General features: G+C 43.8%; 3 protein-coding genes and 2 non-coding genes across 9 annotated transcripts; 4 read left to right on the forward strand and 1 right to left on the reverse strand.

The window, feature by feature from the left end:
- LOC5508106 (F-box only protein 16) lies at nt 1-3,504 on the forward strand. The gene is made up of 6 exons (XM_001628669.3): nt 1-264; nt 337-372; nt 759-1,130; nt 1,476-1,811; nt 2,242-2,419; nt 3,032-3,504. Exons 1-6 carry the CDS (start codon nt 88-90, stop codon nt 3,091-3,093), a joined length of 1,161 nt encoding a protein of 386 aa, XP_001628719.2. The 5' UTR covers nt 1-87; the 3' UTR covers nt 3,094-3,504.
- On the reverse strand, nt 3,089-10,653 carry LOC5508091 (zinc finger protein 501). 5 transcript variants are annotated; one of them, XM_048734434.1, is made up of 4 exons: nt 10,549-10,653; nt 9,111-9,229; nt 4,557-5,324; nt 3,089-4,203 (listed from the first exon to the last, which is right to left on the reverse strand). In XM_048734434.1, the coding sequence occupies exons 2-4, from the start codon at nt 9,216-9,218 to the stop codon at nt 3,607-3,609; spliced, it is 1,473 nt and encodes a 490-aa protein (XP_048590391.1). In that variant the 5' UTR covers nt 9,219-9,229; nt 10,549-10,653; the 3' UTR covers nt 3,089-3,606. The 5 variants fall into 5 exon arrangements, 4 of the variants coding, with proteins under 4 accessions (XP_048590391.1, XP_001628695.2, XP_032232798.1 ...); XM_001628645.3 differs by lacking the exon at nt 10,549-10,653 and adding an exon at nt 10,257-10,437; XM_032376907.2 differs by lacking the exon at nt 10,549-10,653 and adding an exon at nt 9,860-10,245.
- Nucleotides 10,589-14,802, forward strand: LOC5508092 (60S ribosomal protein L7). The gene is made up of 5 exons (XM_001628668.3): nt 10,589-10,690; nt 11,101-11,200; nt 12,262-12,428; nt 13,608-13,745; nt 14,435-14,802. Exons 1-5 carry the CDS (start codon nt 10,677-10,679, stop codon nt 14,751-14,753), a joined length of 738 nt encoding a protein of 245 aa, XP_001628718.1. The 5' UTR covers nt 10,589-10,676; the 3' UTR covers nt 14,754-14,802.
- LOC116615373 lies at nt 11,665-11,906 on the forward strand. The gene has a single exon (XR_004294906.2). It is a non-coding gene; the product is annotated as a small nucleolar RNA SNORA73 family (small nucleolar RNA).
- On the forward strand, nt 13,024-13,265 carry LOC116615372. Its single transcript, XR_004294905.1, has one exon. It is a non-coding gene; the product is annotated as a small nucleolar RNA SNORA73 family (small nucleolar RNA).
- Nucleotides 14,803-21,882: the final 7,080 nt, after the last annotated feature.

Here is a 21,882-nt window from a genome sequence, read left to right on the forward strand (position 1 = left end):
AAGGTAAACAAAAATTCGCTCGAATTCAAATTCCGTTTTGATGGCTGTTTAATTTTTGCTATTCTTTTTAGTTTTTTCTCGCCTAAGATGGCAGTTCGAGCGGTCGATTTTAACTCTACAGCATATGCAAAGACAAAAAGTTTTATCGCTAAAGAAAATGCCGCTTCGATCGCGAGAGCAAAGGAAAGCAGAAAGCAGGTTTCTACACCTCCATCGGGAATCAAGAGTTCATGGACTCCTGCTCAACATGAATTGAACGAAAAGGTGCTAAAAGCAATAAGAAGTCACAAGTTTGCGTAGTTACTTATTGCCTTTTGTTTATTTTTGCTTTTGTAGTTATTCGAAGAGAGGAAAGAGCTTGTCAGTAATTGGGTAAGTTTAATTGTAATTTGTTTACTTTGTCAATAAAGGTATCTGTGTTGTTTAGTTTTACGGTTACAATTTGTTACTTTATCTTTTATCCAGTTTACGGTTAGAGTGTTTTTTTTTGTGTGAATCGGAATACAATTTCACTAAAGAAATAATGTTATAAATTTTTTTGCACGTTGTGCATGAAACCCATGCCAAAAAACTAAATAAGTAAATATTGAAAAGAGGAAACATCTATCACGGTCTAGGGATAAATAGTATAGAAGGGGGGACACTAGTTAAGGACTACGCACTATTCCAAACAAGACAATAATTTTGAATTCACTGAGGTCACACAATGAATTTGGCTAAAATAAATAATCCTTTTCACTGTTCTTGGTCTTTTCTAGTTTGATAGATGGACAGATGCCCAAAGGAGAACAATCCTTGACATAATTATTCCCAAGTGTAAACAACATCAGCTTCAGCATGTCTTCTCTCTGCTTGATGAGCGAATTCCTGTCACCCATGTTGACTTCACACGTAAACTCCCTAGGGTTATCACAGTGTATATATTCTCATTCCTGGACCCAAGGAGTCTGTGTCGTTGCTCCCAAGTTTGTTGGTACTGGCGTTATTTAGCAGAGCTGGACCAGATCTGGATGCCAAAGTGTATGAGATTTAATTGGATTTTACCATTTGTGCCGAGTCCTTTTGAACAGGGTGTGTGGAAAAGACAGTACCTAGAGTGTGTGAAAGGACTGCAATATCTTCCCCCCAAGGTAAGATGCTTTTACTTTATCAGCATTTCACCCCTAGATAAATGGAATGCTCAGGAATTTCCTTACTGTCATCACAAAAGGTATACTCACAGTATGGTTGTAGCGTATGAAAGGCACATACTCCCCAGGCATGGCAAGAGGTGATACCTTTCAGTTATTTCTTTAATATTTGAATGTGCCAATAAAGGTCTAAGGCATGCTTTGACAAAAACCACCACCAACATGCGCAGCCGTTCTTTGTGTTGGTCAAGCAAAACTCCCATGCAGAGGTGACCGTCACAAAGAACGGCTGCGCAGGAGAATTTCACCAACACAGTTAATGTAATTTTATGTATTCTACACCAGAGTTTTCAGCCAGTGCCCCAACAAACAGAACAACAAGAAAGACCAAAACTTGGTGACCGAAAGGCTCAGAGTATGACTTGTCTGAATAGTAAGAAAGGCACAACCTCCAGGGCAAAGACCAGCACATCTGATCTCCCACCCTGGAAAGGTCCAGATCCCCACCCTGTTGACATTTCCAGGAAATCCAATACCAAGAACCAGCCTCTGATTGGCTGCCGCAGATGCCACATGTCGACTCATAACAGTGACCATGAACACGAGCAGGCTCCCCCCATGGGAGCATCGAGAAAAACAAGTGCCACAAAAGCCAACAAACCCAGAATCAAGCCTGCTACAGTGAGTTATCTTTAAGACTAAAATGAATTGCTATTGATAATACAGTAATGTAATACTACTTATAGATAAAAATCTTTTTGAAAAACTTAATAAAAATTGATAAAAGATTACTCAAGATTTGTCCATACCATGAACTTTAGTTTTTAACAAATTTGTGGTCTTTTACTTGGAATTCTGATGGGGTTATTTATGCTGTGGAGGCTAATCAGATAGTACTAATGTGTTCACACCATAGCTCAAGGGTCAGGTATGTCATTACGTCTCCTTTGATGTCTGAAAGGTAGTCCTAGTATTACTTAGTATAACATATCTTTCATTTTATTACAAAATCATCAAAATCATTTTATAAAAAAATCATACGTGAACCCTTTTGTGAGGTATTTAACATGCTGATATGTTCTGGTAAACCTGTGATTTTCTTCCTTCCCAGAGCTCCTTTGCTCCAGAGTCTGAAATAAATGGAACCAAGTTCAACTCGCATACTGGAAGGCCTGACTGGGCAGTACAGCCTACTATTGAGCCTGTTAATGCCAAGCGACCACCACCGCCTGTAGTCCGACCATCAGCTGAAGCACTAGGAAATAGCAGAGAACCAAGACACTTGCCAGGTTAGAGTTAATAAACCCGAGAGGAACCTCACATCTTCCTCTACCTCCAGGCGCATCTTCTGTGAATTTTGTTATCATGGGCTGCCTAAATTTGCCCAGAGGATGGGGCACAGGGAGCCCAAGCTCACAGTTTGTGGTTTCAGGAATTTGTAAGGTATATTATCTATTATGTAGAGTGAGGCAGAGGTAGCTCATTTTCACAAAACTTCACAGAGGGGATTAAAATATTCACTTCTAACAGCTGGGGAGTCTTGAGTCTTGTGTGTTTTTATTGTGAATTGCTTACAAATCCCCAAAACCACAAACTGTGAGCTTGCGCTACTGTGGATGGGGATGCAGTGGTAGGCGATTCTTGGATAGGAAATACAACTTTTAAGGTGTCAAGAAAAGTTTTGTGCTTGAAATCTAGGCTTTACACAGGTGTAAGAACCACTCCCAGAGGACACCTTTCTGTTCAACTCTGTTTTCATCATGATTTGTTCTACCAAACAAAAGAAGCTTTGTGACGCAATTCACAGGTTCTTAGACCGGGATAGAACCCTTGAAGGTGACATATGTGATGAGGGGATACTCATGACATCATGTTAGCATTAACTTTTCTTGTAATTCCAGAAAGAAATCTGTTTCAAGCTCAGCCATGGAGGCGCCCACTGGACTATGACTCTGATGGATGATAATGACAATATTTTTATATTGTAATATTTTTTTTCTGATGATTACATGTAACCAGTTTTATCTAAAACCATGGGCAAAGCCAGGATTTCTAAATTATAGTTCCTTTACAAAAATATATTAATCACTGTATAGAATATTATGTGTGTTGTGTTATAATATAGTTGTAAAAATTGTAAATATATATAATTCATAATATCATTTCACTGCTCATCAATATTATCAGTCAATGTATAAAATGCTTTTAAAAATATACTTGCTCTAAAGGTAAAAAAATAAGATATTAGTTTTGTAAACTCGGTATGAATAAAAAATTTTATATATAAAATTTTGAAATAATTTGGAATCATGGCCAATAATTCATTTACAATAATTTTGATTTTGGTTATAAAATAAACTTTTTTTGTCTGAGACATACAATAAGTTCCATTGAAAACAAATCCTTGTTAGCGTCTATTCATTTCTACGCCTACCAGGCACCTATGGCTTTGGTCGATATGGCTAAAAAGTATTCGTCATTGATGCTTTCTCCCGTGAGACTTGAAACTGCTCAGCTTAGAAAAAGTCTCCCCACACGTTTCACAAGTGTACTTGGGCAAATGACTTCGCTTATGGGAGACTAACTGAATATTCTTAGAAAATGTCCTCATACACTGATCACATGACCAGACTACGGGCTTCTTTAGGTGCGTCTTCTCATGCGACTTCAGCGTCGAGATCTGAACGAAGGTTTTGTTGCAGACCTTGCATGAGTATGGCCTTACACCGGTATGGATCCGATCGTGGGTTACCAAGGTACACTTATGCGCAAAGGACTTTCCACACTTCATGCACTGGTAAGGTTTCTCACCGGTATGCGACCGGATGTGACGTGCCAGGTCACGTGACTCGGTGAATCGCCTTCCACATGTTTCACACAAATAGGGCTTGACACCGGCATGTGAGCGGTAATGCTGTATGCGTCCGCTGAGCGTTGCGAACGCCATGTCGCACATGGCGCATTGGTATGGACGCTCACCAGTGTGAGTTCGAAAGTGCTTGGTCAGGCATCGCTTGGTCTTGAAACCTTTTTCACAGATGGAGCATTTGTGAGGACGATCTTCCGTGTGCACCTGTGACAAATAAACAACACAGTATTGAGTTTTAAAAGCATTCTTGGGGTCCGAGGAATCTAGCGAATCGTGGCGCAATACAACCAAACAGAAGAGGGCAGGGGAAAGTGTAAAGTAGAGAGAGATTATAGGATGCTCTGACCGCACGTGAAGAAAACGTTGTCGTTTTGGTATTGTCTTGCTCTTCCAATCCAAATTTTTTTTCGCCATCTTTGGCGCCATCTTTAATTTTGGAAACGGGAGATTGAAGCTAGGATTACTCAAGTCTTTCGCGCAGCCGTTATGGTCTCGTCACGCTAGGCGAAAAAAAAAACGGCTGCAAGGGGGACAAACACAAACCATTCTTACTTTACCTTCTTATGCATGCCCAGCGCACTAGAACGCATAAAGGCCTTCCCGCATACACCACAACTAAATGGCTTCTGACCGGTGTGGGTCCTGAAGTGTGACACAAGGCCGCACGATGTAGAAAAGGTCATGTGACACTGTGTGCACTCATAAGGCTTCTCACCAGTATGGCGGCGCATGTGAGACTTCAGCCCTCCGGACTGCACGCAACTGAAATCACATAGGTTACACTTGAACTTCTTATCCCCTGAGTGAATCCGGAGATGTACTGTGAGGTTGGATTTCCACTTGAATTTTCTTCCGCAGTGCTTGCATATATAGGGTTCTTTCTGCGTTTTGCCACCACCAGAGCTGCTTTCGCGAGTATCATAGATATCATCTTCGTATTCTTTATCATCGCTATCATCACTGTTATCATCATCATTCTTATAACCATTGAGGGCATATTCGGTGTCTTCTTGATCACTTTGCTCAAGACACCTTGAAGGTTTTTCATTATTTAGCCGACTACTACAGTCTTGTTCGGCTTCATTTATCGCTTTCGCGTAACCTTGTTGCTTCTTAGCTGGCAACAGCTCATTTATACAAAGCTTCTGATCGACTAGTTCCTTCTTGATATATTTTTGCTTGATTGACAGAAGAGGTCTCGTGCTGTCCTTGGTGTTACCAGACGCCGTTTCACAATCAAAGTTATCTACAATAGGCTTAGCCTGTTCGCCTTTGAGAATACAGCATGGACCAGCTTCAACGTCGTCTTTTTTTCCTTTAGGGCACTGGAATAAAATATAGAGCCGACATTTTACAATCAAGGTACAGGCACATGTAAGATTATAATGAACTTTTAACATGGGATTCTCAGTGGATCCGACTTGCATGCATGGCACTATTGCCTGGTTCTGAATATTGAAATACCTTATTTCGGAAAATAACAACATTTCGTATTTTTACTATAATAAAGATTTGTTACATAGGTAGGGAGAAGGTTCTTTAAAGCTGGTTTCCATATGGTTGCACTTGCGTGTGCGATTATACGAAAACTTTCCCAGCGATCGCGTGCGATCCCTGTCATAAGATGAATTCCTGCGATTGGAATTAAAATATTGTCCAAGATGCAACACTTTTGGAACCACTGTAACCGAGATAAAATGACATTCGTACAACTGGGACAATCATGGGGAAGCAGATTTTGTAGCCCTTGCTATAGCCGCCATTTTGTTTAAAGGGAAACAGCGCGTGTTTTGCATGGATTCTTGATTTTTTTAATTAGGGAGTGTTCATTAATTACACCGAGGGGAGGGGGGGAGGAAGATTTTTACTCAAGACACCTTAAAATTTTAGAGCCCCCCTTTCATTGTAAACATTTTTCTTCGGTGCCCCCCCCCCTTATAGAACCCCAAAATTTTCCTTCTCTTCCCCTTAGTGGACCTTTTTTTCGGAGCCCCCCCCTTTTGGTGGTTGCAAATTTTCGGAGTCCTCCCTCAATATCTTCCCTCCACCCCTCGGTGTATTTAATGAACACTCCCTTAGGTGTCTACAAAACAGCGGTGCTTTAGGTGTCTACAAAACAACGGTGCTGTCGTAGCTCGCTGTGGCTTATTGGTAACGCATAAATGACTTGAATTAACAGGCAAATAAATAGGAAAACCTTCCCGACCTGAATATATATCCATTTACGCTTATTTATCAATTTGCTTATTCACTTGATACCCATGAAGCCATGCGGGTTACGATACAAAGATTCTTCCAGAGCAGCCTGAATCTAAGGAGAATCAGCCGAAATGAGGGGAATTGTTTATTTTCGAACAAATTCGAAAGATTGAAATCTTTTTAGACCATAGTCTTTAATGTAGTCGTAACCGGGAGTAGCAACTGATTAGCCTGGCCTGTCGCTCCGAATTTTATTCTCTCGCCCGAGTACCTTTACCCTCTCCCTTTTAGCACCGCTACCCAGGGTTGTGCTCTTGTTACTACTTTTATATAGAGCATGCTTCCATACCTTTCACTTACACTTTAATTAACAACATATAGTATAACACAACTTATTACATTTCAGGGGTACTAATTTGGATTTGGAACTATGTACTGCTGAGGAGTAGGAGCTGATTACAGCACTGGCAGTTGATCAGAAAGCTTTATAGGGCGAATCCAACATTTAATAGATGTTGCTAATATTGCTGCTTTTAAAGATTAAGACTATTATCTTAATTAAGATTTTTTCTATACCTTTGTTTGTAAATGAATAAAGGATTTGGCTAAACCCTAAAAAGAGTTTTATGCTATATTAAAGTTGCCATTCCATCAATGACGTCACATATGACTCAATGTATTGCTGTCATGGAGACAGCAGTACAATTGATTTATGTCTACTGTCAACCTCGTCCCCAGGGTCTTCTGGGTAATTTTCAATATGGCGTCTAGCTGACGAAGACCCTGGCGGAGGCTGGCCCATTCGTCAGCTAGACGCCATATTGAAAATTACCCAGAAGACCGCGGGGATACGAGGTTGGTCTACTGTAGATCCGTGTAGAGTGTGGCAAAGGACTGGTGGTATAACGTAGAAGGTCGTGTCTTTTTAAGGTGTTTCTGTAGGTCTAGTCGTTTTTCGCCGCAAATGTATTGAGCTTTCGGGCGTACTGTGTGATGTCGGATATCACCCCTGTATGTGACATCGACAACTCTGGTGACTTCATTTGCAGCAGAAATCTCCAACTCCAGCGATAGATTACAACCAATATTGGTGCAAACTGCTTTCCCTCGGAAGTATGCCGTTGAGCGACGGGAGTTGCGTGCCTTCACTCTGTTGTACTTAAAGGCCAGTGCACAGTAAGGGTTGGACTGCTTGAGGTATTTACTGAATACGTCCGTCCACGGGCCCGACAACCTTCGAGACATCCCTTTCGTTTGAACGTCAACAGGAGTGATCTTTTCCCAGTCTTCCTTGCTCAATCTGAATTGCGTCTTTATCCCGTCCATTTTTCTCTTGAAAACGTCTTTTTGGCTACAACTAGCGAGGGCAGAGAGAGTTTCTTCTTGAAGAACGGTCTTTGAAAAAAAAAAGTAAAATGATGATAGCAATAGGTATTATTTTTTTATATAAAGTGAAAGTGTCGTTACCTTTGATTTAACTGGTTCCATGATCACAGATTGTCTTACTGCGCCTGCTATTTTGGCCGGTCGATGGCTTGTGAAGGAGGGAGCAGCTAGAGTGGTTGGCAGTAACAGCTGCGGTGAAAGCAGGGAAGATATCTCGATTGGCGAAAACATAAAATCCACATCAGAATCTTTTATTGTATTAGAGTCTAAAAAGTCTGGTTTATCGAGAGAGCGCGACTGGCCGATTGAGAGATAACTGGAGAGTGCGGCGGCGAAATGTTCTTGTAGAGAACTTACATCTAAAAAAAATAAATCTACATCAGACTCCATAAAGGTATCGGAGTAACAAATAACGGATTTGTCCTGGAAAATGCAGGCCCGTACCCAGGATTTTTCTTGGGGGGGGAAGGGGGGGGGGGGGCGAAATCCGAAAAAGTGGACCTAATTTTTTCGAGGGGGAAGAGTGGATTTTTTTTATGCCTTTGCAGTATCTCCACGGGACGTTTATTGTCGGATTTGGCAACATACTAGAGTGATCTAGCTTATGCTTTATAGTTTTGTCTACAAATACCACCTCCACCGGAAGTGGACCTTCGTCCGTTGTGTTTGTGTGTGTGTGTGGGGGGGGGGGGGGGGGGGGGTGCGTTCGCGGTTGCGGGCGGTTAGGGCTTGAGATGTCCACCATCTCCAAATCTAGAACGAACCAGATTTGGTTGTGTTTTACTATTTGTTGTGAATTGAACAGTAAGTGAGAGTTATGATCCTATAATTAGAAACAAGAGTACTAACTTCGGCTAGAAACTAGCTACTTCCGGTTACGAACCACGACAAGGAACCACTGCATAGTACGATTACGATTAGAAACCACTTTAGAAACTAGTCTAAAATTAAAGAAGATCTCCATGAATTACATTGCAAAAGCAATAATTTCTCCTTTTTTGCCAGATCTCGGTCACTTATATTTCAGTTTCTATCGTAGTTAGTTATTGGTAGCCGTGTGAATTTCTGCGATCGCCGCGTGACTTCCGTTATTTGCGAGACCTGTCAACACCTATAATGTGGATAGTTTTAGAAATCTATCTGCAATCTTAGGAATTCGTAGCATAAATATTTGCAAAATGCGCTGAAAAAATTCAGAGAAGGTATTTGTGCTGAAGTAGATCCTTGATGTGTCTTCTTCTATTATGATCCTCGAATGTTTCACCATACATATAGAGAATTCAAATAGAAACTTAGTCCAAATTTGATAATATAAGTCTGCAAAATCGTAGCGCCGTAGCCGTATCACAATTCCAGTTGTATAGTACTCCCAAATACTACAACAGAAAAGGTAATATTTTTTTTACATGACAATTATCCCCCACTCGCAATGGCCATTAGGAGCGGAGTAGGAACTGGCTAGGAACCAAGGGTTTTAGGAACCAGGGATATCTGCGGTGCCCGTGTTCAATCATATGGAAACTCACTGTGCAGTGCTTGCTGTTCCATCGAAACTCCTCTGTGGTTGGATTATAAAAGAAGAATGTCTCGCCAGACTTGCTTTTGTATTCATACCAATCATCAGTGCCTGCCATCTTGTAGGTCACTAAGAAAATATAAAGAGGGCTTGTAAATAAAACAAGAACTTGATGTGATGCTACCGATGTCACAAGGGTAGGAAACCACGAAATACCCTCGATTTTGCATAAATGTGAATTGGTTTGCGTAATCTGAGCTCCAAACCCGTGGCGCGCGAACAGTCTCCGACGCGCCTGCCGACTACTCGAGTAGTACCCGACTAAAGCCTAACAAACTCTGTTCCTTCTGCCCTTGTCGACATGTAAAACACGCACATAACATACCTAAATAGAACGGCAGCAGGCCTTTTGCAATTTTTGCTTCCTCTTTTAGGCAGCCAAAAAATAACAATTAAACACCGGAAATAGACCTTTGGGAAGAGCCTAACAATCTCGGTATGAGCATAAAATTTACCATCACCTTATAAGCCAGGTGAATTTAATCATAGCAGCTATTTGGTAATAACAAGCCATGCCCCCCCCCCCTTCTCCCATCTCCAAAAGGGGGTCATAATCCCGGTAGAACTGAATTATGAAGCAAACGCAGACCAAGGAGTCCCATTAGAAGATTTTCTAATGGGAAGAAATAATTCAGGACAATTTATAAAAGAACAACAACATTCTACAACCAAAATATTAATAACTAGAGAGCACCTTACCATAGAGAGGCGTTTCCTCTCTTGATACACACTTTTCTCATGAACGTATGGTAACAATAAGTTCTGATATCGATTTTGTCTAAATAGGTTTTCCTAGATATTTAGTAAGCATGTGACAGGGAAGAAACGAATCACAGTTTTTAGCTTGTAAACATACGAAACATAGTGTCTTTCAAATTAATTCTAATTCTAGGTACGTGATAAAACAATGCACAATGAACCGTTGACATGTACACAGTTACACCATTCTATGAAATTGCCACTCCATTGAGCATTCGAAGAACAATAGCTGGGTTTTGGAAAGCAAAACCTTTTTGCGAATAAGCAGACATATTTTCACGTGTGACGAGTTCACTTCGCTAATACGCGTCCAAAACAAACAGCAATACAGCCATACCTACGAGTTTTCATAGACCGATAATTTCTTTTGATCTAAACAGCGTATCATGTAGGTCAGCGCTCCTCATTGCTGAGTAGATGTATGTTCAGTATGGACGAAATCTGGAAATTCGAAAGCTTAGATTTCAACTTGATTTGAATCACCGCATTAGTAATAATCTCAAATTACAAAATTACCCAGGAGGCATGGCTAATGTCGAATTACGATACAGAGGCAAACACCACAACACTACTGTAAAATGCTATTATTACACAAACATAAAATAGAAGCTAAAGTGTATTTTACTGACCTTAAAATTCATGTTTTTTTTTGAAAAATTAATTATTTCTTGTCAGTTCTTTACGGGCGCGGGATCCCTGTGTCGCGTGGTTTCTAAGCCGTGACTCCCATGATGCTCTTCCTCTTTTCGCAGGGAAAATGGCTCAAGACAGGTTCGTAGTGGAAATCTTGTGGCGTTCTATCTATTCCATCCCCTCACTAACCTTTAGATTTTCCCTAAATATCAAGTTGTATCTGTCAAAATAGCTATTCATCTAAGGATTGATGTATATATTTTACGTTTTTCGCTAAAATATCGTCGAGAAATCTTGCTAGTATTACTTGTGTCTGTAGCGAAGCATGAGAACAACACGTCCATGCATTTGAGCCAACAAACTTACTATCATAATTAAAACCAAGAGACTCTATATTTTTCCTTTAAATATGGGTTTCTGTGATTCTATTTTTCACTATTATTGATATATAACTACTGCATTAGACCTAAGAAATACTCCCTTATCGATTGTGTGCTATGAGACCGAATCTACATACAGCGTTTTGATTGTGATGTTGTTTTTCCCAGGGTAAAAGTACCACGAGTCCCTGAAACTCTCCTCAAAAAGAGGAAGAGTTTAGAACAAATCAAAGCTGCCCGAGCCAAAGCCCAGCTTGCACAGAAAAAGGTCAGTATCTTACTCCTATCCTAGCATAGAAATAAATATAGCTTTAGGCTTTCACTCTTGAGGTTTTCATATTTAGTGTTCAGATATTCGTTATGTTAACAGAAAAAGACAATCAAGTTTCGTATTATACTTAAAAGTTCTGAAATTTCTGGGATCTTGTTCCAAATATTTGATGGTGAAACTGCAAAATAGCTGTCCAATGAATTTGTTTATCCAAATTCCAAAACTTTATTCCAGTGGTCTGTAGTCCCCCTACAGGTCTTCTTCATTATTCGATTAGCAAACCGTAGTGGTTGTTGGATGTAGTATTTTCTCTTATCATTGTTAATCATTCTATTTATGCAATATGGACCGTAATAAGTCACCATGAGTTCTGGGTCATTTGATGGGTATTCTATCAATCAACTCTAATTGCTTATTGGTAATATTTCTTTTAATTCATTCCTGTGAAGTTATTTAAGTATCCAACATGGCATCCAGCAGGCTGGCCCCTGCTGGCTCTGTCTTAATGGTTGTATGGGAGCTGAGTGCCTTGTGCACATTGATGTGTGTTCCCTTGCCATGATGTTGGAGAGCAAAACTCTCCCCAGGGTATCTTCACTTTTGTGTTGATCTCTGGCTTGGTACGGTGCATTGCATATTCCTTGTGCTTCCCAGAGTTGCTCGGCAACAATTACTGGGGGGATAAACCATGCAATGAACATTTCACACTATTGTGATTTTAAAATTAATTTTTTAAGGGTTAGTTCTTGTTGGTTTGTCAAGCTTTATGTCAAAGTGGTGACAAAATGCATCTCTTTATTATTTACATTGAATGAATGTTGGGTGGGACTACAGAATACAAAGTGGTGACAAAATGCATCTCTTTATTATTTACTTTGAATGAATGTTGGATGGGACTACATAATACAGGGCCAATGAGACTTCACACCTTGATTTCTATAGAATGAGCCAGTAAAAACAATGAAAATGCAAACAAGCTTGGATGCGGCCCTGGATTCTGTAATCTAGTTAATGTTGATTTGTTGGATTTCATGATTGGTCATCTTTATTGAACACAGCTTCAACATGGTAAGAGGAAGGAGATCTTCAAAAGGGCAGAGAAGTATGTCAAGGAATACAGACAGAAGGAGGTTGATGAGCTCAGAATGAAGAAGATGGCCAAGAAACATGGCAACTTTTATGTACCCCCTGAAGCCAGACTGGCTTTTGTTATCAGAATACGAGGGTGAGTGCATGTTCTTTGTGTAATTTAGTGCAGGAAGTGTTGAATAAGAGATGATATTCTTGTGTGAGGGAATGTGTATGATATGATTATGTTGCTAGACAAAAACAGACCAGGTGGTGTCTTACGTAGCATTTCAAAACTGCACTCTACAAGAATTGGTCTTTATTGCTCTGATATTAATTGATTAGCTTTGTCTTATTTATTGTAGAGGAACAAAGAATATTAGCTTGAAAATCAACCTGCTACTGTATACACCTATTTTAGAAACATTGTTTAGTGCAAACAGAATTTCAAATAAAGTCCAATGATTGAAAGGTGTTTATGGGAACAAATAATTCACAAGAATAATAAACAAATAAACACTTCTGATGTCAGAACCGTACTTTGATAACCTTTCATAAATAATCCTAATAATTTTACATGTTTTCTTCTCCGCATTCTGTTGAAGTATTTTGAAAGCCATGGTTCTATGAATGAAAGGTCATTCATAGAACAGCTATTTGCCAATCACCAGTCAACAGTGTTATATGAAATAGGAATATGTGAGTCCTGATTTGCTTGTTCTGCAAGTGTTTTCATTGTGTAGTAAATTCTACCAACATGGCATCCAGCAGGCTGGCCCCTGCTGGCTCTGTCTTAATGGTTGTATGGGAGCTGAGTGCCTTGTGCACATTGATGTGTGTTCCCTTGCCATGATGTTGGAGAGCAAAACTGTCCCCAGGGTATCTTCACTTTTGTGTTGATCTCTGGCTTGGTACGGTGCATTGCATATTCCTTGTGCTTCCCAGAGTTGCTCGGCAACAATTACTGGGGGGATAAACCATGCAATGAACATTTCACACTATTGTGATTTTAAGATTTTTTACACTGCTATATTTTGAATTTTTCTTAGACTACTTGAATTGTGCTGTTTATTGTTATTTGAGCTTTACCATAATAAATTGTGCAACAACAGTGAAGCGAAACTAACATAGAATGTGTGAAATCGTTTAATTTATGCAGTTGCCATTCCATCTCCTTACACTTCCCTGGTACAGTTAAGTTCAAGTTTGTGGAGAATGATTTAAGATAAATAGTCACTAGAGCCTAATATACTGTGTAGTTTTGGGAAAAGTTACTACAGGACAATTCCTAACATTTTGATATCACTAATTCTTGCATTTACATATCTTTTTGTAGTATTAATGGTGTGAGCCCGAAGGTCCGCAAGATCTTACAGCTCTTGCGTCTGCGCCAGATCAACAACGGAGTGTTTGTTCGCCTCAATAAGGCCACAGCAAACATGCTTAGGATTGTCCAGCCTTACATTGCCTTTGGGTAGGTCTCATTATAAACATGCTTAGGGTTATCTACTCCTCTATTGCATTTGGATAGGTCTTGTTATAAACAAGCTTAGGGTTATCTAGCCCTCTATTGCATCTGGATAGGTCTTGTTATAAACATGCTTAGTGTTATCTAGCCCTGTAGTGCCTTGGCTAATATATGCAGCTAAGCGCTTCAGTGGTTTTTACCCATGCTTACATGCGGGTTTGTCGTGTAGTCATGAATCCGGCTCAGGACAACCTTTGAGTAAGTATGCAGCTGCTTTGTCTCCTATTATCTTCGTTCTACAAAGGAGTTCTTTTGACTCTATTCTTCTTGTTCTTTGTGCCGAGGTGCGGATATTGTTCATTTGCCCAATCAAATTGCATCTTGTAAGAGCTGCGTACTGACCCCAACCTTTTGTCAAACGACTGTATATCAATCACTTGTGCCATATCACACAAAAAAGGCAGTAGTGAGGTCTAAAGCTGTTCGTCCAACCAACAGTCTGCACACAAACCTGCAATTAATGGATAAATATCTTATATTTCGCCAACCTATTCCTGTTTGTGAAAGCTTTTCTGGGGACCATTTGATCCAACCCCATCCACTATAGTCCTTGCCAGAGAATAGTCCACACTTTAGATCCTCCTTACATGGATGTGCAGACTGTAAAATCCTAACAAATCTATGTTCTCATTTAGCTACCCCAACCTGAAAAGTGTTCGTGAGCTCATCTACAAGCGAGGCTACGGCAAGGTTGACAAACAGAGAGTGGCTTTGACCGACAACTCCATCGTTGAGAAGGTACTTGGCAAACACGGCATCATCTGTGTGGAAGACCTCATCCATGAGATCTTCACAGTTGGCGAGCACTTCAAGGAGGCCAGCAACTTCTTGTGGCCATTCAAGCTTAGCTCTCCAAAGGGCGGCTTCAGAAAGAAGACCACACACTTTGTTGAGGGTGGTGACCATGGCAACCGTGAGGATAAAATCAATGGCCTGGTCCGAGTTATGAATTAGAAACCCTCTGTAACATCTGAAGCTGAATAAAATACAAAATATCACTTGACTATTGTGTGGTGACCATCATTTCCATATTCTACCAAATGTACTGGCACACAGAAATCCTCAAGGAAAGGCCTTGATATGAAATGTGGCCATGTGTTTGCTAACCTCGAGCCCTGCTAAGAGCTAAAGGCCTTTGTCTCATATTTTGACCCAAACCTAGAAAAATAAATTTTACTACTGCAAATATATTGTAATTAGTGGTTACCCGTGAAATATTCACGGACAGCAATTCTTTGTTGTACAAAACTTTTTAAGGTATATTTCAATCCTTCAATGTATTGGGCTTCCTGGTGCTTTAGGGGAATAGTATGCGTCGTCGTTAACATTACATAAATGCCTCCCTTCTGAGTCCCCAATATATTTATCTAATGTGTAGTTCATGAAAATATCCATACCTACCCCCAACCCCTCTGGAATTGCCAACCCCTTGGAAAAATGTAAATACAGACTAAGACCCTGTCCCCACGTATCCGTTTTCGTTTAAAACCCCACCTGTTTGTTCCGTTTTCAAAAAGATCCGCGTCCACAAGAAGCGTTTTCATTTTGATACGACCCGTCCATACGAAAACGCAGAAACGATACGAAAACGATAACAAGTTCTATAGCGAATGCATACTCGCGCGCCACCTGGACTGGACCTGAGTTATACGTCATCGTTTTCGAAAGGTTCCGTTATCGTCCGTCCCCACGGCACCGACTGGGTATTTTAAATTGTTCCACTCTGGAGATCGTTTTCAAATTGTTCCGTTTTCGATCATCGTTTTTGCGTTTCCGTGTGGAAGATACCCCTATCCGTAACAAAAAGATTGCGTTTTCAAACGAAAACGGATACGTGGGGACGGGGTCTAAGAGAGTGGAAAGTGAATACTCGCTTCGTTGGCTTTTTTGGGCTAAGTGTGTTATTTGGTGGTCGATTGGGGGGGGACTGGGGACTTTCAGTGAAACGAGTGGGAGGCGCGAATCGCCCCTCCGGGCCTCCCAGCCCCGTCTTAGGCTTGGGAGGCGCGAATCCCCCCTCCGACCCCCCAGCCCCATTCCAGGCTGGGGACTTTTAGTGACACCGAAACGCGTTTCGCGTAGATTAATAATTGCTGGTTATTAATCTACGTCGGGACCACTTCGCGTAGATGGATACTTAGCAGAAGTAAATCTACGCAAAACACACTCCGCGTAGATGGGTAATTAGCGATGGTTAGCAATCATTAATCTATGTCGGGGGCGCCAGCGCCTTGTGCTAGGACCTGAGGACCGTGAAAACGAGGAACGTGGATTGGGCCGCCAACCTACGGGGCGCGGAATAACCGTTTTTCGGCCGTAAATTCAAAGCCGCTGGCGTGGCGTTTAAACCTGAGTTTTACTCGAAAGCCTCGCTCCCGAACTCCTCGCGAATTTCTCGCACTCTCTTTTTCATCTTTTCGCGTGTCTCCAGGAAGGGCCCTTTCCTGCTTTTTTTTCTCACGCGGTGCGAGGCCGTGTCGAGCTCTGATAGCGGCCTTGAGCTCCTGAAGTATTAGCCGAAACTCTTCGTCTGAGATATGGCCGTCCTGCAGAGCCTTAGAGACCAGCTCGCTGATCGAGTTTTTCTTACTCTCCGCTAAAACCATCGTGTCTTCGTGTTTAGCCACATTGCTCGTAAGACCCCTAGAGACTACCCCCGCGCCCGCGCCCACGACACCGACCAGCCCAGCGACCCCTGCCAGCGGACCGCCGATCAGAACCCCTATCCCACTCAAAGAGACCCCCACCCCGGCGCTGGAAAGCGCCCCTGCAGCGATGCCGGATGTCACAGACACAGCATGGGTAACGGCAAAGGCGCGCTTATACTTCTTCCGCACCTGTCGGTGATGCGTTATCTCGTTGTCTAGAACCGCCTGAGTGTCACATATTTTCTGGAGTCGGAAGCTTTGCACGTCGCCGCCGATGCTTGCCGGAGCGGTAGGCGTCATGTGCGTACCCTTCGGGCGACAGACGCTGGGAAGCGAGGGGTATATGGCACCGCTGCTAACGTCGCTGTTTGCCATGCTTGTTCTGTCGGACCTAGGTTGGCTCTAATACGAGGCGAACAGGCTTGCCCTTAAAGTCCACCCGTCTACCGCGGTCATCCCTGATACATATTTGGATACTCGAGACAAACTCAGAGGAAGATGCTGCGGCACAAACGGGGATGTCGGGTCCATAGACGACTTTCTCGTGCGGCCTCCCGCGGGTTTCTAGGCAAGCGAGAACGTTTGAAGGCTCGCCTAAGGAGAGGCATTGCGTGCGGTCTACGATATCGCAGCAGATGTAGAGGTCCTCTATTTTCGGCAAAGTCACCTTAAGTGGGGGCCCCCCAAGGGCAGTGCGAGGCCCCGCCCCCCCCCCCCCCCCCCCCCCCAACTGATCATCTTTAGCCTCTAGGCCAAATAGTGCGCAAAGCTCGGCATTTAGGAACGCAACGCCATTGGACATGAGCGCGATCTTCCCGGTGAGGGGATCCAGCTTCGCGGTCAGAATCTTGCGCAACCGCCGGATGCGGGGTGTCCCTAACCGACCCCGCTTTCGCCACGCTCCACTCTGTCATCAGGGGATTTCTAAGGTTTCACGTCTACTTTACCACCCGGAGGATACTCCACGAGCTCGGCGCCCCCCTCCCTTGCGACAGCCCGTTCATGCAAAAAGGTAACCCCTACAAGAAGGCCGCTTTCGAGCGTCTATGTATAAGCCGGACTTCCGATGGAAAGGCGGGCGGAACCACGTGTTTGTGTTCTACCCGGGGGAGGGGTATCGCAACGTGCACGTGATCCGTGGCTACGACACGGCGGCGGACGAGTACCCGAGCCACCTCAATCTGTTTAGCGACGAAGGTGGGACGTACAATAGTGGGAATCAGGTGGGTTTCATACGCAACGACGACCACGGGGGCGTGCAATATAGCTGGTTTGCGCCTCCCAAAGGTGAGGGGCTGACAAAAGCAGGGCTAGGAAGACTCGATCACTCGGTCGAGGCGTTCGTCTACGCAGTGCTTGGCGCGCAGGTGAACGTCCGTTCCTCTATCGCGGGGGCCGGTTGGCCGGCCATCGAGGCGCAGGCGGAGTTCACGGAGCTGCTTGAAGACGCGATCATAGAAAACGACATCGCTCAAAGCGTGCAAAGGTACCAGTTAGCCGTGCAGGAGGCCAAGGTGAGACTGAGTCTTGCGGTCGCACCAGGAGTGTGGCTGATGCCGAGCGATCTGGTGATAAAAACGCAAAGCGTTGTGGGCTCCAACAATAAACTGCAGAAAGCCACAGACTCCATGACGCTCGGCGCAAACGCGATCAACACCGAGACAAAGCCAGTCGGTGCTCATAACATGGCCGGTGGGCATCCTAGAGTGCAACACGTGACTGATCCGAGGATCGACCGCGAGGTGCGAAGCGAGGCTTTAGCACCTGCGAAAGTGCACGCAGAGGGCGCGGCGCCTGCCCCTCTCCACGTATGCATGCTGCGCGTAGCATGACTGCCGCCGGAACGGCAAGCGCACCCGGACCGGGCGAAAAAAGTGACCACACCGCCCTTAAGGCGGGGTTGTCGGCACTCGCGGTGGCCGCGGCGTATTACTTGTTCCGTTGATTACTTTGCATTCGACGAACCAAGAACGCGGCTACGGCTAGAATGAGCAGCCACGCATTTTCGCCAAGGAATTTCACCGCTTCTCCTGCAGCCGTAAACACGAAGTTCGCGATGCTGCCTACTAGCCCAGGGAGAAGCTCGCCTAGCTTTTTCCCGATAGCCTTAAGCCCGTTACCGACCCCTCTGGCCACGGAGGAGAGCGACTTGCCGAGCGACGTCACAATGGCCGCGATCGTCGTCGCTACGGCCAACCCGATAGCGGTGACGGTAAAGCCGTACTTTTTGAAGATGGCTTTGATGCGCTCTCTTAGCGGCTTTTGGTTCCCGAGCTCTCGGTTTTCGCGTTCTAGTTCGTCAATCTCGGATAGCCTCTCCTCGTTGCGCTCACGGGCCTCTTGAAGGCGACTCTCTGGCGTGTTAGGGTCGTCAATGGTCTCCCTGTCTGTGGCTACCACCCCTTGCAGCTCTTGGACTCGTTCTGTGTTCTTCTGGATGACCGCGTCTATCTCTGCCACGGACCCCATCGCCAGCTTGAAGCCTTTCAGCTTTGCAACGTCCTGTCGAACGCCCCCGTTCGCATTGAACAGCTCTCTTGGTTTAGTCCAACCTCCTTTGTCGAGGTTGCGAAGCTGTATTAGCGTCTTTCCCCTCCGGTCTGACTGGAACCGTATCAGATTCTCGTTAAGGTCTGGGTATTCCTCCCTGAGGGACTGGAGACCGAGTCTTGTCGCTGCACCCTCTGTGGTGAACAAGGTTTCAGCGGTCGTTTGCGTTGCGCTTCGCGCAGTCATGCCGCGCATACGCGATGACGTGCTCGTCATTGGGATCGACTCCCCATCGTCGGGGTCAAACGGGATAAGGGGCGTCGTCTCGTCGTCCCCCGCCCCGCGATCGGCGGACGCACCCGGCAAGGTATCGTCAATGTCAACGTCAACATCACCCATGATGCGTGCGCATAACTCGTGCTACGCTATATTAGACGTGTCTAACAGTCTGCACCATAGCCACGTGGCTTCGTACTTTATGTATATATACATATATGATATATAATATACGTAATAGGGATGTCAGTCAGCGATTAACTTGACCCCCAACGAACACCCAGAACTCCTCTGGGGTTGAAAGCCGAGAACTGTTCACCGGGTCACTCTCAACCCGTCGACGGCTTCCCCCGGCGAGACGCTATAGGTGGCGGTCCCAAAGCTATCGGAAGGCGTCACGCTTGTGCCTGGCTCCTCGAGGGTCGGTTTCGATCTCTCCATCTCAGGCCAAGCAAATAATACCGTCGTGAACAACGTCGGCCGAAGTCTCGTGAGCCGCCTGAAAATCACGTTTGCAGGAGAAACGCTCCAGGACACCAACCGCTACGATGTCTTCAAGACGTATGAGGAGCTTTACCTGTCCAAGGTCGTGAGAGAGGACCGCCTGGAGCAGGGCATACAGTCAGAAAACATGCGCAAGCTTCGCTCCAAGGCTGGCGATAAATCGACTAGTAACGCCAAGGAGAACGCTCTAAACGCCGCCCACGGGGCGAAGTACACCATCCCGCTAGACCATCCTCTGCTGACGGACCACGGCGTACTGTACCCAAGGGCGCTCTCCGAGGTGCTGCTCTTCGAGATCACGCTCGCAACGGTTGACCAGGTAGTAGTCGGAAGCGATGCTACCAAATTATCCTATGGCATCAAAAATCTAGAGCTGGAATACGAAAGCCTGAGGGACGACAACCTCCTCAAGTGTATTAAGGCTTGGATCTTAAGCTAAAACAGTTGAAATTTTGAAAGTTGCCTTAAAGTGAGTTAACATTGCCTTAAATGCACCATTTTTGGTCAAAACATCAAACTTGGCAATGTTAGCTGTTTGGTAATATTTTATTTTGAGTGATGACGTCATCCAGCCAATCACGCGACTTTTGCAAATCAATATTTAAAAAAATTCTCCGCTGGTGGATACGCTATGAAAAAGAAAACATTGCATGTTTTTATGTTCCTTTGAAACACATCTGCACACTGATGTCTTAACCGGCAAGAAAAGTTTAGCCTTTCGGTCACAAATCAACAGGTCACGTGACTTAACAAAATAATTAATATCTTGTTAACGGCAGAGAAAATTTTGGATGCTAAAACGCTATCATATGACACACATAAAGTCAACACTTATTTAGTAAACATCTTTGTCCAAGCTGTTTTCCCCACTGGCGGAAAGGCAAAAAACTATTTTGTCACGTGATCTATTGTGTGACGTCATCACCAGCAAGAAAACATTACGAAAATGTTAAGGCCGTCGACTTTAATCATCTTGCCAATAAGAACGAATGTAAGGCGATGTTAACAAAGTTTATGGCAAAAAGTTATATTCGATTCTAAAAGCAATCTACCCAGGCCTTAATATACTTGAGTCGCCCGGTCTGCAGCCGCCGCCTACCAAAACCTCAAGTGTATTAAGGCTTGGATCCTAAGCTAAAACAGTTGAAATTTTAAAAGTTGCCTTAAAGTGAGTTAACATTGCCTTAAATGCACCATTTTTGGTCAAAACATCAAACTCGGCAATGTTAGCTGATTGGTAATATTTTATTTTGAGTGATGACGTCATCAAGCCGATCACGTGACTTTTGCAAATCAATATTTCCAAAAATTCTGCGCTGGTGGATACGCTATGAAGAAGAAAACATCGCATGTTTTTATGTTCCTTTGAAACACATCTGCACACTGATGTCTTAACCGTCAAGAAAAGTTTTATCTTTTTGTCACAAATCAACATTTTAATTCGCAGCAGGTCACGTGACTTAACAAAATAATTAATATCTTGTTAACGGCAGAGAAAAGTTTGGATGCTAAAACGCTATCATATGACACACATAAAGTTAACACTTATTTAGTAAACATCTTTGTCCAAGCTGTTTTCCCCACAGGCGGAAAGGCAAAAAACTGTTTTGTCACGTGATCTATTATGTGACGTCATCACCAGCAAGAAAACATTACGAAAATGTTAAGGTCGTCGACTTTAACCATCTTGCCAAAAAGAACGAATTTAAGGCGATGTTAACAAAGTTTATGGCAAAAAGTTATATTCGATGCTAAAAGCAATCTAACCAGGCCTTAGTGTACTTGAGACGGCACAACGTTCTTCTACGAACAAGTGAACCTCCACAAGACCTTCGTGATTAGCAAAGGGGCGGACAGCATAATCAACGAGAGTGTCAACCTGCCGCGAAGGTCTATGAATGGTCTGTTGCTCCTCTTTGTGGAGTCATACACGGCAGGGGCTCACGACTCTGAGAAGTTCGTGTACCCCGACATCAAGAGCGTTCGCGTTACAATCGACGGCATGCCAAACAAGGTCTTCAGCCAGGGGCTGCGCCCCACGGATTTCTTAAGGGAGGCGAAAAGGCGGTTCGCCCGCCCTTCCTCGGGGGGGGGGGGGGGGGGCACAGCGGAGCGCCTGCCGCCCCGGCAATCGGCCCCGAGCCGTTCTATGGCGATAACAAGTT

This window comes from Nematostella vectensis, chromosome 11 (assembly GCF_932526225.1).
Source record: "Nematostella vectensis chromosome 11, jaNemVect1.1, whole genome shotgun sequence".
Taxonomy (NCBI): domain Eukaryota; kingdom Metazoa; phylum Cnidaria; class Anthozoa; order Actiniaria; family Edwardsiidae; genus Nematostella; species Nematostella vectensis.

Bases quoted from the DNA above. Each gene is read 5' to 3' on its own strand.
- LOC5508106 (XM_001628669.3), top strand. From the start codon at position 88: ATGGCAGTTCGAGCGGTCGATTTTAACTCTACAGCATATGCAAAGACA. The intron at 265-336 runs GTGCTAAAAGCA...TTGCTTTTGTAG, and splicing joins AACATGAATTGAACGAAAAG to TTATTCGAAGAGAGGAAAGA. The intron at 2,420-3,031 runs GTTAGAGTTAAT...TTGTAATTCCAG, and splicing joins AGAACCAAGACACTTGCCAG to AAAGAAATCTGTTTCAAGCT.
- LOC5508091 (XM_048734434.1), bottom strand. From the start codon at position 9,218: ATGGCAGGCACTGATGATTGGTATGAATACAAAAGCAAGTCTGGCGAG. The intron at 5,325-9,110 runs GTGAGTTTCCAT...ATTTTATTCCAG, and splicing joins GGAACAGCAAGCACTGCACA to TGCCCTAAAGGAAAAAAAGA. The intron at 4,204-4,556 runs GTAAAGTAAGAA...TATTTGTCACAG, and splicing joins CGCTGGGCATGCATAAGAAG to GTGCACACGGAAGATCGTCC.
- LOC5508092 (XM_001628668.3), top strand. The intron at 11,201-12,261 runs GTCAGTATCTTA...TATTGAACACAG, and splicing joins CCCAGCTTGCACAGAAAAAG to CTTCAACATGGTAAGAGGAA. The intron at 13,746-14,434 runs GTAGGTCTCATT...GTTCTCATTTAG, and splicing joins CAGCCTTACATTGCCTTTGG to CTACCCCAACCTGAAAAGTG.